The sequence below is a fragment of the Cucumis melo genome, chromosome 5 (genome assembly GCF_025177605.1).
Source record: "Cucumis melo cultivar AY chromosome 5, USDA_Cmelo_AY_1.0, whole genome shotgun sequence".
NCBI lineage: Eukaryota > Viridiplantae > Streptophyta > Magnoliopsida > Cucurbitales > Cucurbitaceae > Cucumis > Cucumis melo.
Window position 1 is genome coordinate 5,775,724 of NC_066861.1, and position 17,100 is coordinate 5,792,823.

Here is a 17,100-nt window from a genome sequence, read left to right on the forward strand (position 1 = left end):
CGATTTCTTTCTATTGTTTTTCTTCTTTTCTTCTCTTATTTTTTGCTACAATTTCTTTCCATCGTCTTTCTTCTTTTCCTCTTTTTTTTTACGTCTTTTCCTCTTCTTCTTTTTATGTCGTATCATGTACAAAAAAAAAAAATAGTCAAATCTAAATGATCGTGGATAAAAAATCGTTTAAATTGAGTTAGCCAAATCTAAATGATTATGTAAAAAAAAAATGATAGTGTATCAAAAGAATTAAAAAAATCTTTTAGCCAAATCTAAACAATATTTTACCAAAAAATCTTGAAAAAATAAACGATCGTGTAAACAAATCTAAATGATACAAAAGAATCTTGAAAATTTTCGTTTAGCCAAATCTAAACGATCAAACTTAAACAATCATGTAACCAAATCTAAACGAATGTATAAACAAATTAAATGATAGAATTTAAAAAATAAATCGTTTAGGGTTATCCAAATCTAAACGATCAAATCTAAACGATTATATACCAAACAATAGCCAAATCTAAATGATCGTGTACCAAATATATTATGCGCGTCGTTAATAGGACATTTTTTATATTTTCCATTGTGGGCTGGTGGGCTTTTTTCGTTGTCAAAATAGTTCTATACAGTCTAAATATTTTTCTGTTTTGTTATATTTTTTTAAAAGACCCCATAATTAAAATGTCCCATCAACAATGCGCGTAATATATTCGATACAGATCGTTTAGATTTGGCATTTATGTTTTCAATTCTATCATTTAATTTGGTTACACGATCGTTTCGTATAGATTTGACTACACGATCGTTTAAATTTGGCTATCATAAATCTCAAATTTAAATGATATTTTTTTCAAAATTTGGTACACGATCATTTATTTTTCAAAATTCTTTGGTACACAATCGTTTAGATTTAGCTAAACGATTTTTTTTTAATTTTTTTGGTACACGATCGTTTATTTTTTTTACACGATCGTTTAGATTTGGCTACTTAATCTAAACGATTTTTTTCAAGATTCTTTATACACGAGTCTTTTAGATTTTGTTACCCTAATCTAAATGACATAAAAAAATAGGAGGAAAAGAAGAAAGACGATGCAAAGAAATCGCAGGGAAAAAAAAGAAGAAAAACGATAAAAAGAAATCAGATTTGGTTACCCAAATCTAAACAATGTAAAAAAAAATGAAAAGAAGAAAGACAATGGAAAGAAATCCTAGAGGAAATGAAAAAAAAAAACAATAGAAAAAAATCGCAGCGAATAGGAGAAGAAAGACATAAGGATGATTTAAAAGTAACAAACTTTGTGGGCCTTGTTGTACGAACAGTAAATATTTTAGTAGTTTGTTATATTTACGGAAATTTGTCCCCTAGCTACTCTCTCTCAAATTTGAATTAACTTATTTAAACAAAAAGTTTTTATTTAAGCTTGTTCAATAAGTTCAAAAAGATACATAGATCGATTCAATAATTAAAATTGATACAAAACTTCTAAAATTTAAGGTTTAAATATTTGATAGAATTATTATTAGTTTTAGATTTAAATTTATAGAAATTTCCGCATTTTAAGGTATAAATTGAAAATTTTTTCATAAATTGAAACAGCTAGAAAGCATCATATAATGGGTTTAGATTTAAAGAAAAAGAAAATTGAATGCTATAAGAAAAAGGAAGAAAAGAAGGCAAAAGTTCATAGATAGCATTAAATATATTAAGCTACCACCAAATCACATGGGAATCATCATGAGAATCATCTTATATGTCCTTTTCCTCTTCAATTCATTCTTCTTCCTTTGCTTACCTTCCAATTCCAACACTACATCCTCCACATATACCATTAACTACATTTCAATGTGGTTTTAAATCTTATATATATATATATATATATATATATATATATATATATATATATATATATATATATATATCACATTTTTTGTTTCTCTAAATCTTTATCTTCTCATTTGTTATGTATAAAAGTAACATCAACTTCTTCTTCCCATTTTGTCCTTTTTAAGCATGTTGGTTTTATAGTCATTAACTTTTTTTTTATTTCATTAATTTCTTAATTAATATGAGTTTTCAATAAATAATGTATACTTACATCTATCCACCTCAACTAATCTTTATATTATTTTAACATATCAACATTTATTCTCTCAATTAATTAAATTTATTAATTTATTTTAAATACCTTAAAACTTTCTTCACATAATATGCAAAGAAAGCCCACAAAGTTTCCAATATTCTTACGAGCCTTACAAATTAATTAAAATTTGTATTGTTTTTAAACATTATATATATTTTGGATAAGAGATCTCTTTATCAATCAATTGATTAATTTCATTTTTCATTTTTTTTCTTTTCTTTTTCTTTTTATGGAAAAAGTATGTTTTATCATGTTATGGTTGTTCATTAATTAACTTCCTCTTTGTTTATATAATTTTATATTTATATAGTTTTATATTCATAAATTTATGTCGTTATATGTATATATATCTTTTCTATTCTCTCTCATTATAATCGGTAAATTTAAATTTAATAATATATTCTGCTGAAGATATCTTTTCTAATAATAAGTATTTAGGTTGTTGTACTACAATTCAATAACAAATCTTGTTATATTTTTTAAATTTAAGTTTGAGATTATTTTTAAATTGTTCTTATGATTTTATCGGATCGTAATTGTCCATAGTTACAATCAAAATAATACAAATTTTTCAAAAAAAAAATTGTTTTAGTCAATCAACTTTCTATTAAAAAATTAATACATTTTCAAATTAATATATCATGAAAATGCTTAATATTTAAGTTATGTATAATTTAAAATTTTAAAATATGTATTTTTCTTTGTAATTAAAATTTCTTTTATTTTGTCTAAATTTATATTATATAATTACGAGGGATCTTTTCAAAAATATAAAAAAGCGGCAAAATATGTACACTCTATAGTACAATTCCAAAAACGGAAAAAGCCTAGAGATCTACCATGTAAAATACCAAAAAATACCTCGTCAACCACGTCGTCAACAACGTGCGTGTGATATATTTGCGATCGTTTAGATTTTGTTATTGTTTGATACGCAATAGTTTAGATATGACTACAATTTATACGTGATAGTTTAGATATGACTACAATTTATACGTGATCATTTAGATATGACTACAATTTTTACGCAATCGTTTAGATATAGCTACAATTTATCTTTTCAATTCGATCGTTTAATTTTGTTACATGATCGTTTAGATTTGGGGACCCAAATCTAAATGATTTTTTTTTTCCAAAATTTGGTACACAATTTTTTTTAATTCTTTTGGTACACGATCGTTTACATTTGGCTAATTCAATCCAGATATTTTTTTTTCAATATTCTTTATACACGATCTTTTATTTTTTCACGATCGTTTACTTTTTTAACACGATCGTTTACATTTGGCTACTCCAATCTAAATGATTTCTTTTTCAAGATTCTTTATACACGATCTTTTATTTTTTTACATGATTGTTTACTTTTTTACACGATAGTTTACATTTGGCTACTCCAATCTAAATGATTATTCTTTATACACGATCTTTTAGATTTTGCTATATTTTGTACCCGATGTAAAAAAAAAAAAAAGAAGAAAGACGATGAAAAGAAATCGAAGCAAAAAAGAAAAAGAGAAAAAGTAGAAAGACGATGGAAAAGCGAGAAAAAAGAAGAGGAAAAGAAGAAAAACGATGGAAAGACTAAACAACGTAAATAAAGAATTGAAAAATAAGAAAGATGATGGAAAAAAATTGAAGAAAAAAAATAGGAAAGAAGAAAAAGAAATCTCAAGAAGAATACATGAAAGAAATAACATGAGGAAGACGAATCGCAAGAAAGAAAGAAAAAATGTGGTATGACAAACCTGTAATATTTAAACAATGGCTAACTCTATGAGATTTGTTATACGAGCAGTAAATAGTTTGGTGTTTTGTTACCTTTACAAAAGTTTCCCTAGCTACAAGTATTTTACTTTTTAAATACTTATAGTATTTGATGGTCTTAACAATAAAGTTGAAATAAAATTCTATGGATTACATGAACAAAAAAGTGTTACAAACTATTACATACTACGTTAAACTTTAAATTTAAAATTTTAACATTTTAAAAAATAATTATATAGCTATTTTGAATTTTAAATTAAAATTCTTTTTATATAGTAATATTAATAGTTTTTTTCAAAAATATAGCAAACTGTAAAAATATTTATATTATATAAAACAATTTAAAAAATGAAAAAATATCCAAAATACCTCAGTAAACATGTGATCAATTGACTACTCGCACGAGTAATATATTTGGTACAGTTCTAAGATTCTTTAGATTTGGTACACAATCATGTACCAAGATCATTTAGATTTGGTACACGATCGTGTACTAATATTTCAACGATTTTTTCAAGATCGTGTACCAAATAAACATATATTTTTTTTCAAAACGTGTACATCTTTTATATTTTATTATACGGGTCCATAAATATCTTGGTGATTTGTTATATTTATGAAAATTAATCATTTTTGTATGAATATTATTGTTGGGTGAAGTTCACACTTCGTGAATTGTATTCACAAATTAAGGCTAAAATTTTCCTATTTAAATAAATGTTAAATAGATATGGCTAAATGTTTATTAAATGTTATATAGAAATCAAATTTAATAACAAAAAGAAGAAAGGGACTTGTTTTGAATGAGTTAAGAAAAAAATATTTTCAAAAAAATGTATTTTTATTTAAACATTTTTTTAAAGAATTGCTTCAAAGAAAAACATGTGTGTTTGTCAACTTTTTTTTCAAAAGTGTTTTTAGGTAAAAAATTGTTTGATTTGTAATAGAGTAAAAGATTATATATATAGAAATTTTGATAGAAGTTCGACAACGATCATTGAGGATGGTGGGTTGAGGCAGTCGGAGACAATCAAGGTAAGATGATAATCAGAGGTTGGTGATAGTGGTCATTGGACGTTAAACGATGATAATCACAAAAAGAAACGGTTGTTGGTAGTTGACCAATAACAGTCGTAGAAAAATGATTGACAAAAAGTTGACCGGTAACGGTTACCATAAAATAATTGACAAAAATAAGCCAATATAGGTCACATAAAAATGACCAACAAAAATTGATAGGCAACCACGAAAAAAATGGTGAAAGTTGGTTTTAACCATTAAAACACACAAAATTTATTTTCCTAAAAGTTGATTTTAGATGTCTATTTTAAACCACATTATTTTATAAATTCATTTTTTAAATTTCATTTTAGGTGGTGTCCGTTGTCAAATGTATAATTTTTTTTTTCAAAACTATTTTTCTTAATTTAATAACTTGAAAATGCAATCTAAATACACCCATAATCTTTTTGTTTTGAAAATCAATTGGTTTTTTATTTTTTTAAATCGAGTTTATAAACGTTAATTTTTTTAATATGTAATTTTATTTTTTTTATTCACTTTCTACAAATCAAGCAAAAAATTTAAAAAGTCAAAAAGAAAAAGAAAAAGGAAAAAAAGAAGTAGTTTTCAAAATGGAAAAAAAAATTGTTTTCAGAAACTTAGAAGAAGTTTCCTAGAAAACAAACATAAATTTGAAAAAGATTCTCGTAAATTACTTATTTATTTGTTTTTATAAAGTTGTATATAATAGCTCCGACAATTTTTTAGGGTAAATGTTATTAGAAAAAAATATAAAATTATTTAAGTAAAAAAAACTTTAAATGGACTATATAGAATTGTATGAATTTTGCTTACATTCTTAAATATTTTCAATGTTTTTTTTTTATTTTTAAAAATATTTTTTTAGAAAAATAATATATATTGACTTTTCTAAAAATTTTGTTATTAATTTTTCTTTTGAATGAAACCGTTCAAAGGATGACATAATTTCTAGCATGTTACTAATACTAGAAATCAAAATATTTATTTCTAAATTTAGGCTAAATTATATAAATAAAAATTTTCATAAATATAATAAATGGTTAAGATATTTACGACTCAACTCATATAATTAGTCATTTTCTAAATATTTCAGGTTTGTCTTTTATTTTATTGTCTTTTTTTTTTTCTTCTTTCTTCACATATTTGTATGCGAATTTTATGTCTTTCTTTTCATCTCTTTATTCTTTTCCTCCTTTTTTTCCAAACTGTTATATGGTTTAAAATCGTATATCAAATATAAAATATCTATTTTTTTCAAAATTTTATTTAGTTGTTCAAGATTGTGTACTAAATATAAATATAAGAGACTTGAAAAAAAACGTCGACCGTGTGCAAAAATAGCCAAATCTAAACAACAGTTTACAAAAAATAACCAAATCTAAACGATAGTCTACAAAAAATTCTTAAAAAATTATTTAAATTGGGGTACCAAAAGAATCTTAAAAAAAATCATTTAGTGAATTGTGTACCCAAAAATCTTGAAAAAATAAACGATCAACATAGCAAAAAAATCATTTAGCCAAATTTAAGTGACAGATCTTGAAAAAAAATCATTTAGATTTGGCTACCCATATCTAAACGATCAAATCTAAACAATAGTATAATTAAATCTAAATGATCGTGTATCCAAATTAAACGATTATGTACAAAGAATTGAAAAAACAAATCGTATCCAAATCTAAACAACTAAATCTAAACGATCGTATACCAAACAATAGCTAAATCTAGGTGTACCAAATATATTAAGCGAGTCGTTAACGACGTGGTTGACGAGAAATTTTTTATATTTTCTATTATAGGTCTGTGAATTTTTTCTTTTTTAAATTGTTCTATATAGTGTAAAATATTTTGTGACTTTGTTAGATTTTTTAAAAATCCAATGACTATTTTAAATTTTCAATCTCATTTTGCAATTTTAACCTTAACTTTAAAAAATATTGCGATCTTTTACTTTTAAATAATTTTTTTGAAAGTCCATTTAAAAAAAAAAAGAGTATTATTACCGATGCTTTTGATGAAATTAAAACAAGAATTGACAATATTTTCAAAGAAAAAGATCAAGACAATATTAAAGCTAACTTCTTGTTAGATTTTGACAATTTTGGTAAGGCCATTAAATAATTTGAAGAAATTACATAGTTTTCTAAACAAAATTAATGACTTAATTAGTGAAAATCAATAGCATAGAAATTGCAACAAATAATTAAGTCTATATCGTTCTTACTAAACTTAGAATGAGAATTGATGTGATAATATTTGATTTCCTAATAAAAATGGTAGGACAATTACTTACATATTTGATGGCCAAACTTTTTTTTAACCAAAATTCAAATTCTCTTTATTTATTTGTTGTGTCTAATTCTTCTCTCTAAAAAGCCATACTCTCACCTTTGCTTTGATTATTTTTTTAACCTCACATATTTTCTATTTTTGTGTGGGTCTTGATTTTGCAGTTGCTTGCGACACTAATCTCTTCTAGGATTGGTTCATGTCAAAGCACAAACTAATGGGTCGAGTCCAAGAATCCCATAAAAAATAGTTAATAGTGCATGTCTTATTGTCTATCCCAACCCTAGAACAACATCAACCCTAAGACCAAAATGGACTCGACTCTCGAGGCAAGATGTTCCGCCTCGACCTTAGTTGAAATGACCCTAGCTAAATATGAAAGCGAGTCTTTCCTAAAGTAATTTTGAAACCCTAGTTTGGAACAAAATTAGATCAACTACCTCTATAAATACACCATTATAGCTTCATATAATTAAATAACTTGCATGTTGAATCCTACTTTCAGATTCTCTAGCTTCCACACTCTTTTACTCTTTGACTTAAGTATCAAAGTGTGTGTGACAAGTATTGCAGTACACAGATTTTCTCTTTTGCATGTCAAGTGAAGGTCATATACGTTTTTCTCTCCATATATTTATGACGATACATAATTACAAATTCATACAAAACCTTTGCTATTTTAGCTCATAATATGTCTCAAACCAAACATATAACAACTCATACTTCTCACATTAATGTGTGTGCCACAAAACTTTGTTGGATAAACCATCAAAACATTTCATTTGGAGAGAGATTCAAACAATAATACATCTAATCTTTTTCCTAAATAAATAGGTTACCATCTCACTCTTTTATTATCATTATTTTTGTTATATCAATATGCTTTATTAAAAAGCATTTATTATTAATATTATCATAATAATTGTGTTTTGAAGAAAGAATTTTAATTAATATTCATTTACTCCCCATTCCTATAATACAAAAGTCTTCTCTTTTACCTTTTTCTTTTGGTGGCTGATTTGTCGGTGGGTATCCGAAAAGCTTCAAACATTCATCCCTCTAAATACAAAACAAACTTATATTAATTATTAGTAATTATACACAAACTATAATTTCAATAATTAGTCACTCTAACCTAAATAATTATATAGTAATTAATTGAGACACCCTTTTTTATTATTATTAATTAATAATATTTTTCTTTTGCAAAATAATAAAGTCACCTTTTTTTTCCAAACAAAAGTGTCCCACTCGATCCCTCTCCTTAGTTGCATAATGCCATAATAGATATGCAACCTCCACACCCCATAGATTCAATTCAAAAGTTTCTTTTAACTTTAGTTTCAAATTGGCTCTTCATTTTTCTTTATTTAGTCTCTATCACTTAATTAGTTAAATTATTAAAAATATATTGAATTATGGAGTTGGTTTCAATTTATAATTGTGAAGTTTTTAAATTTTTATTTGACTAAATTTTGTTTCAAAATAACCATTGTCCTCTCTTTTGTTTTTGTTGTTAAATTTACAAACGAAAAAGTATGGATCTACTAATGTGAACCCAATATGAAGAAATATGTGAAAAGAAAGACGTATGGTGACATATTGTGTTGGTGTTTCTGTAAACATACATACATATATTGTTGTCTTCCTCATTTCAACCACCCTATACACCTTTTTTTACCTTTTCTTTTATGATTTTTTTGGTAACACTAAACCCTAAAATTTACATAAACTTTTTCTTCCATGAATTTAATGGAAAAACCCTTCCAGGGTGATTTTGAAGAAGAAAATGAATTCAAATTTCAAGAGTTTCGAAATGAAAATATACAAAACCTGATGTAAGTGAAATCAACCTTATGAAGAATACTTTTAAATTTGTTAAAGTTAGGTAAATATGACAAGTGGCAATTATTTGAATTGATTTTAAAAAGATTGAATTTAACGACACTATTTAGACGAGAAGAAAAGAATATGTGAAGAGTAAATCATATTTTGAAAACTATAATTTTATATATTCAACCACAAATAACTTAACCCATTTGTTTTAATCTTTTATATATCAATAATTAAGAATATCTTTATTATTTCCTGTTAAATTACAAAGCCTTGAAGCAATTAGGAACTACACTTGTTTTCTAGTTTGTGAGTGAACAAATGATTATTTCACAAAATGAAAAGCTTTAATCAATTAATTATATTGTTTAAGAAGAAGGACCCAAATAATTGAAGGGTGCACGGTGTGAGCATGGCATAACATGCATGAGTGGTTTAAAATTGGGCTCACATTTCTTGAAATGGGAAAAACACCAAAAAGTAGTGGGAGAAGTGGGAAGTTGAGAATAGTTTTAGAAAAATCCCAAAAGAAAAAAAGGTGAAGTGGGGGATGAAAAAGTTAGGGAACTGTTAGTAGTTGAGTTGTAATAAATGAGAAAGCAAAAGGGGTTGGTTTTAATGAAGTATGGAGAGAGATATAAATAGATGTGTGGATGTGGTTTAAGTTTCTCATCCATTGTGCATTATTATATTCTTCATTGCCCTCCACCTGCAAGATGGCAAGTGGTTGGAAGAGAGTGGCTTTGTTATCTTTGTTGTGTTTTCACGTTCTTGTGTACAATGTGGTTGCGAAGGAAGATGGAAAGGAAGAGAAGTTTCTGTTCTTTGGCAAGAGTGGTGGACTAGGGGGTGGATTTGGTGGTGGGAGTGGATTCGGAGGTGGTTTTGGAGGAGGTGGAGGTGGCGGTGGAGGCGGCGGTGGTGGTGGAGGCGGAGGTTTTGGAGGTGGTGGAGGATATGGAGGAGGTCACGGAATCGGTGGTGGATTTGGTAAAGGTGGCGGTGTTGGTGGCGGAATAGGAGGAGGCGCTGGTGGTGGCGGTGGAGTAGGAGGTGGCATTGGAAAAGGTGGAGGATTAGGTGGCGGTGCAGGAGGTGGGTTTGGAAAAGGTGGAGGTCTAGGAGGTGGTGCTGGTGGCGGGTTTGGTAAAGGTGGTGGACTTGGTGGTGGCATTGGAAAAGGTGGAGGCTTAGGTGGTGGTGCTGGTGCTGGTGGAGGATTTGGAAAAGGTGGTGGACTCGGTGGTGGAATTGGTAAAGGTGGAGGCTTAGGTGGTGGTGCTGGTGCTGGTGGAGGATTTGGAAAAGGTGGTGGACTCGGTGGTGGAATTGGTAAAGGTGGAGGCTTAGGTGGTGGTGCCGGTGGAGGAATTGGTAAAGGTGGTGGACTTGGTGGTGGCATTGGAAAGGGTGGAGGCTTAGGTGGTGGTGCTGGCGGAGGAATTGGTAAAGGTGGTGTAATTGGTAAGGGTGGAGGTCTTGGTGGCGGAGTAGGAGGTGGTGCTGGTGGAGGGTTTGGAAAGGGTGGCGGACTTGGTGGTGGCATTGGAAAAGGTGGAGGTCTAGGTGGTGGAGTTGGAGGTGGTGCTGGTGGAGGGTTTGGAAAAGGTGGTGGACTCGGTGGTGGCATTGGGAAAGGCGGAGGACTAGGTGGTGGAGTTGGAGGTGGTGCTGGTGGAGGTTTTGGCAAGGGTGGAGGACTTGGTGGTGGAATTGGAAAAGGTGGAGGACTTGGTGGTGGTGCTGGTGGAGGGTTTGGCAAAGGTGGAGGACTTGGTGGTGGAATCGGAAAAGGTGGAGGGCTCGGTGGTGGCGCCGGCGGAGGGTTCGGCAAAGGTGGAGGACTTGGTGGTGGAATTGGTAAAGGCGGTGGATTTGGTGGTGGTGCTGGAGGAGGGTTTGGTAAGGGTGGTGGAGTTGGAGGAGGATTCGGTAAGGGCGGAGGATTTGGTGGTGGAGTAGGAGGCGGTGCTGGTGGTGGTGGCGGCGGAGGAGGAGGCGGAGGCGGTGGGGGTGGGGGTGGCTTTGGAAAAGGTGGAGGCTTTGGTAGTGGATTTGGAAGCGGGTTCGGTGGTGGTGTTGGTGGAGGTGGCGGAGGAGGCTTTGGTGGTGGTGGCGGATTTGGTGGAGGCGGAATTGGACACCACTAAATTCTATTTTGAATTAAAATTGCATTTACTTATATTAAGAATATGAATTATATGTATTATTACCAAAGGAAATTGTTTGCATGCATTAGATTTACTTAAATATTTATCAACCTTCCGTTCCACACATGAATATTGTTTATGTTATAATTCGTCCTTAATTTTCTCATCTTCAACTTCATTTTTCAAATTATATCAAATCCACATAGACATTGTATGGTAAAAGATAAAAGCACACAAAACCTTTAATTTCAGAGCTACAAAAACGAATATGAAAATTATTTTGGTATATCTACGTAGAATCTTAAATATGCAATAAGACTTTAGAGTTGCTTTTTTATAATCTTTTGAAAAGAATATTCCTTTTAGACACATTTTACCAAGAATATTCAAAGCATTGTGTCGTAGATTTAATTTTACAAATTTCACTCATTTCATGAAATTAATATATATCATATACTCTAAAACTGCGATGCTAAAACCCAATTAGATGTAAACAACAAATTCATGGATTCTCAGATTAAAAGCTCATAAACTCATAATTTTATTCATTAACACAATTTATGATTTAGTATCTTCCCATTAAGTTAGGAATTAAGGACTAATACATCTAAAGATGCCCCTTTTAACAAAACTTGTACAAATTATTTTTCATAAGTTGTAGTTGATAGTATTAAATTTTATCACTACTAGAAAAAGAGTCTTTCTTGACAATTGTATTTTTAATTATTTGACAGTTTTTGAAAAAATCGACAAGAAATGGATGATTTAAAAGAAAAACCGTCAAAAAATTTTATGAAAAGGCGGATGGTGGTCAATTTTCAGCTTTCTTGACGTTTTTACAACATCAAGGATTATCTATTAAATTTTGGACATTTTTTAAAACATCAAGAATCAACATTCTTGACATTTTGTAAACGTCAAGTAATATATACTTTTTCTTGACGTTTTAAAAACGTCAAGTTATATTAATTAAATTCTTGACGTTTTAAAACATCAAGAATTTATATAAAAAGGCGAAGAGTTATTTTCCAAATTTCTTGACGTTTTAAAAACGTCAAGAATTACTAAGTAATTAAAATAAATAAAATATTAGATATTTCATAAAATTAAACTGTAAATTGATCAAAATTTCCCCATCTCGCACGCGCCTCCCCAATTTCTTCTCGTGTCGTTTGTTGTGAACTCGTCGCCTGTTGCTCCGTCTTCCGAACGTCACTCCGTCATTGACGTCTTGCCAAGCATCGTCTTGCCAAAAACGTTCACCGCTATGTTCCACCTCTCTAAAAACGTTCACCAGATCTTTCAATGTCATGTTCCACCTCTTAAAAAACACGTACCATATCTTTCTCTTTTTCTTTTCAAATTTCAATTGATGTTTTTCCATATTCTGTTTTGTTTATGAATTTTTTGTTTATGAACTCAAATCCAATGAGTTCATCGTTGCTGTAGGTCGGCTCCCATGTTCTGCATTAATGATTATTCTTCAGGTAGCTTATACCAAATGCCTATTAGAAACTGTGCCATTGAATTCCTTGTTGACATTGGTTTTCTTTGGTAGACTTGATATTGAAGAGTTGTAACTTTTTTCTTTTATATCAATACTTGTGTGTGCGTGTTAATTTCCTTGATATGTAGGTATGGTTTGTTTGGTAGTTTTGACAAATTGACAATAAGGTTCAGCTGAAGTTTTGTAGGTACAAAATTTATATTCAATGTATACTATTAGTTTCATGTGCTTACAATCGAGTTTGTATACTTTCAGGTGTGACACATATGGTATAACAAGGCTTAATCTTTTTCTTTTATGTTTTAACAAAGCTTTCTAAATATAAATATGTCCTCTTTGCATAAATTTCATCAATTCCATCTTCAATAAAGAATTTTTATGCACTTGCAGAGTTATATATGGGGTAGTGTTCAATCCATAATCTTACAAACTTACACTTTGATTTAGATTGTAATGAGTTTCTATGGTTTATTCCTTTTCTTCTTTTAAAATTTTATTTTGATTAGTAATGTGATATTTGTTGTTTTGGTAAGTCGAATGTTTGCTTCATATGCAGTAAAATGTTTCTTCAGTCTTATATGCTAATTTGATGCCCAAATTCTATCATTGTTATTGTGTTTGTTTATTTCAAATACAACTTGTTATTGTGTTTGTTTATTTCAAATATAACTTCAATTTATTTTCCATTCGATTGAGTTTTGTGTGAATAGAATTTGAAACTAAAGTGTTTGGTTTGAGTTGTTGATGTTCTGTAGTTTGAGCTGAGAAATTAGTGCATTAATGGATTTTGAAACTTTTCTGGTGATGTGAATGTATGGAATAAAAATGGATCAGTACATCTATACCCGTGAACCTTTTTAGTTTTTTTTCTTCACTACAAACAGAGAGGTTGTTTGGATTGCATTTAGTTACTTGGCTGGATTGTTAAGATTGTAATTGCAATGTGATTTCAGGTGTCATAGTCAGGGTGGATGCATTGACGTTATCCATTGTTCTTGGAGATGTGTTTTTGTTGTATGCGAAAAATGAAGATGCACACTACATATGGAGTTTAACTTTGGTGTTCATGCAGAGATGAGAAAAGTCCAGGGTGTTTGGGAGGTTTCTATCAACTTAACTGATTATGCTGATGCTATAAAATCTTCTTCTATTTCTCTTCCCCTAAAGAATTCAAATTATGATGTGGTTTTGCACGTGAGTGTTTTCAACTGTTACCTAATTGTGTGTAAATCAGTCGTGTTTAAGTGGTCTTTAGATTTGAATATTAGGAACTATGTTTAAGCATTTGTTTCAGTATTTCAATGAATCAACCCATCTTTTAACATATGTCTATAACAGCTAGTATATATCGATATCATGTGCTTTACAACGTTGTCATCATTAACTTTGTTCCTTTGTTCAAGAGCCAAGAACATCAAATTCTCATGTTCAAGACATTGTTTAACTGTTGTACACCCTTTACATTTCCTCTAGGTGATAAAAATGTAAACTATGTAGATTGAAAATTTAAGTAGATTTTTCCTTTGAAGCATGGTTTCCTTGATGTGTGATTTGCTACGGTCCATGTAAAACGGAAGTATGTGTTTCTATAAAGGATGTTATATCAATATAAGGAATGTGGAGGAATAAAGGAAATAGTGGACTAAGGACTTGTTGTATTTAGGATATATCATTCAACCATAAATGTGGAAAGGCAAAGGCAAGTGGGTTAGAGGGAGAATTCTATCAACCGTTGGTTTAATCTTTAGTTTTCCTATATTTGTCTGATGATTATGTATCTGATAGGAACAAATATTGCACTTGATCTTTAGCCAACAGTAGAGGTGTAAGAACAACACAACAACCTAGACTACCCAACCCATATAATATGGGTTGGGTTTGGTTGAAAAATATCAAAATTTTCGGGTTGGGTTGGGTCTCGGGTTGGGGGTTGAAAAATTCAAGTCAGCCGAATCCAACCCGAATTAATATAATATATATATATAATTATATTTTATATTATATTATTTTTTTAATAAAAGATAAAGATTTTTAGGGTTCCACTTTTCATTTCAAACTCTAATTGTGCCGCTCTCACTCGCTGTTCGTTACCCTTGGTCCTTCGTCTTCTCCTTCGTCTCACGCTTTGTCTTCTCTTTCATCACCTGTCTTCGCCTTCGTTTCGTTGCTCCAATTCTCACCCATCTTCTCGTTTCGGCTTCGTCACGACGTCACCTGTCTCACCTTCGTCTTCGACGTCCTTAGTTCATCTACGACTCTACTCAGTTCATCTTCTCGTTTCAGCTTCCAATCTCTTCATCCGTCAGTGATATGCTTAATCCCTCTTCTCGTTCTTTTGGCTTTCGATTTCGATTTTGACTACTAACAAGTTTGTCTTATTTCAACTTTGAAATTTAAATTATATATTTATATAAATTCTTGGCTATTTACTATACTTTAAAAGATATTTATATAAATTCTTGTTGGTTGTCGTGGAGTGCTTGCTGGAAATTACATATCTATATGAATTACATATTTGATCTTTTGTTGGCCATTGGAAATAGTGACAGTGTTGCTGAAAATAATGGCGGTGGTGACTGAAAATAATTTTTGTTGGTTGTGTTTGCCTTGACTATTTATATTATTGGTTGATTGTGTGGGTTACCTGATGTTATACTCTTTTAGAAAATTGAAAATAGTGGTTGGTTGCGGAAAATAGTGGCAGTGTTGACTAGTATTAGATCTTTTTTTGGTTGCTTAAAATAATGCATGGTAGTGGTGACGTGACTGAAAATAATACTTAAATTTTTTTGTTGGTTGCGGTTGCCTTAACTGTTTATATTGTTGGTTGATTGTGTGGGTTATCTAACTTTAATTTTTATACTTTTTTAGACCATGGAGACAAGTAGTGGATCGTTATTAATAAAGTTGGGTTTAATGTCCTAAAACTCGTATATAGTAAATATAATCAATTGATCATTATTAATAAAGTGTTTTATTATTATAATTTCAATAAGTGTTATTGATTATATTATTAGTTTTGACTTAATAACCTAAATCCAATAAACCAACATCCTAAGCTGTTTGATGAGTTTTGACAGTATGTAGAGACATATGGGGATCAATGTTCAAGATCAGCTTAAAGGATTTATAGTATAGGGTTAAGGTTAGGTACCTTATTCTGTTAACACTATGGATACGGCTCACTTTGTATTTGATACAAACACATTGATCTAGTGTGTTCATGTATCTAACGTGTGAGTGAGGGTATCCTATGCCATGAGTTTGCATAAGACTGGACCACAAAATCGTAATCACTAAATATAACTCCGTTAACTATTTGGATTTCTATTTCATTAGGATGACGTAGGTGACTTAGTCTTAATCCTGAGTGTATTATGAACTCCTGTTTGCGAGGGATTGTCGTTTGATTTTTGCGGGTGAGAGTGGCCAAATTGCCGACTCAATATACTTATCATTTTGGGGACAAGACCGAGTGGGGAGTTGGGAACATAATCACACAAGATGGAATTCACTCTTTCCCACCTTTAGGGTAAGTAGATAAGTGTTCCCTTAAATGGATTCTCCGGGATTTGAACAAAAGTTCATACCCTCTCTATGGCACGAGAGGGGTTTCTGTTTAGTGGTTGGACCATAAACAGGTTGTTCATTAGAGGAGCACTCGTATTTAAGCACTAGAAGTAACCCAGGGATAAAACGGTAATTTGACCCAACTGGTGTTATGAACACTTGTGAAGGACTAACTTACTCGTATTGGTCTATATTCGTGGACACAGAAATATATCTACAGTGAGAAGAGTTCAGCTGTGAGTCTTTAGTGGAGTGTACACACAGTTAACGAATATTGATTAATGTGGCTAATGAGTTTAGGTAACTAATCTCATATCGTTGTAGCTTCTGATCTATAGGTCCATTAGGTCTCCTTCCTAGCTCATAAAGATTAATGAGATTTATTTATATTGGTTGTAATTTGAAATGTTCAAAATTTACTTTGAGAATTAATATAATGTATATTAATACATTATAATATAAAGTTTATATTTTAATTAGACTTTATTATATAAATTTAATTTTGGATATGATTCAAAATTAAATTACAAGAGAATAAAATATTTGAATGAGTTCAAATATTAGTTTAATGTGAATTAGATTCATATTAAAACTATAGGTTACGAGAGAAATTTATATTTGAATATGATTCAAATTTTGGATTAAATTAAATATAAGATATTTAATTTAGAAATTAATTAATTGGAGAATTAATTAATTGTTTAGTTTAATTTCGTTTAATTAAATTTGATTTAATTAAATTAATTAAATTAAAACTATAGGTTATGTGAGAGATATTAATTTAAATATGATTTAAATGAAATATTAA

General features: G+C 30.0%; 1 protein-coding gene across 1 annotated transcript; it reads left to right on the top strand.

Annotated features, from left to right (window-relative positions):
- Positions 1-9,696: 9,696 nt before the first annotated feature.
- Positions 9,697-11,339, top strand: LOC103499434 (glycine-rich cell wall structural protein). The gene has a single exon (XM_051085426.1). It carries the CDS (start codon positions 9,719-9,721, stop codon positions 11,213-11,215), a length of 1,497 nt encoding a protein of 498 aa, XP_050941383.1. The 5' UTR covers positions 9,697-9,718; the 3' UTR covers positions 11,216-11,339.
- Positions 11,340-17,100: the final 5,761 nt, after the last annotated feature.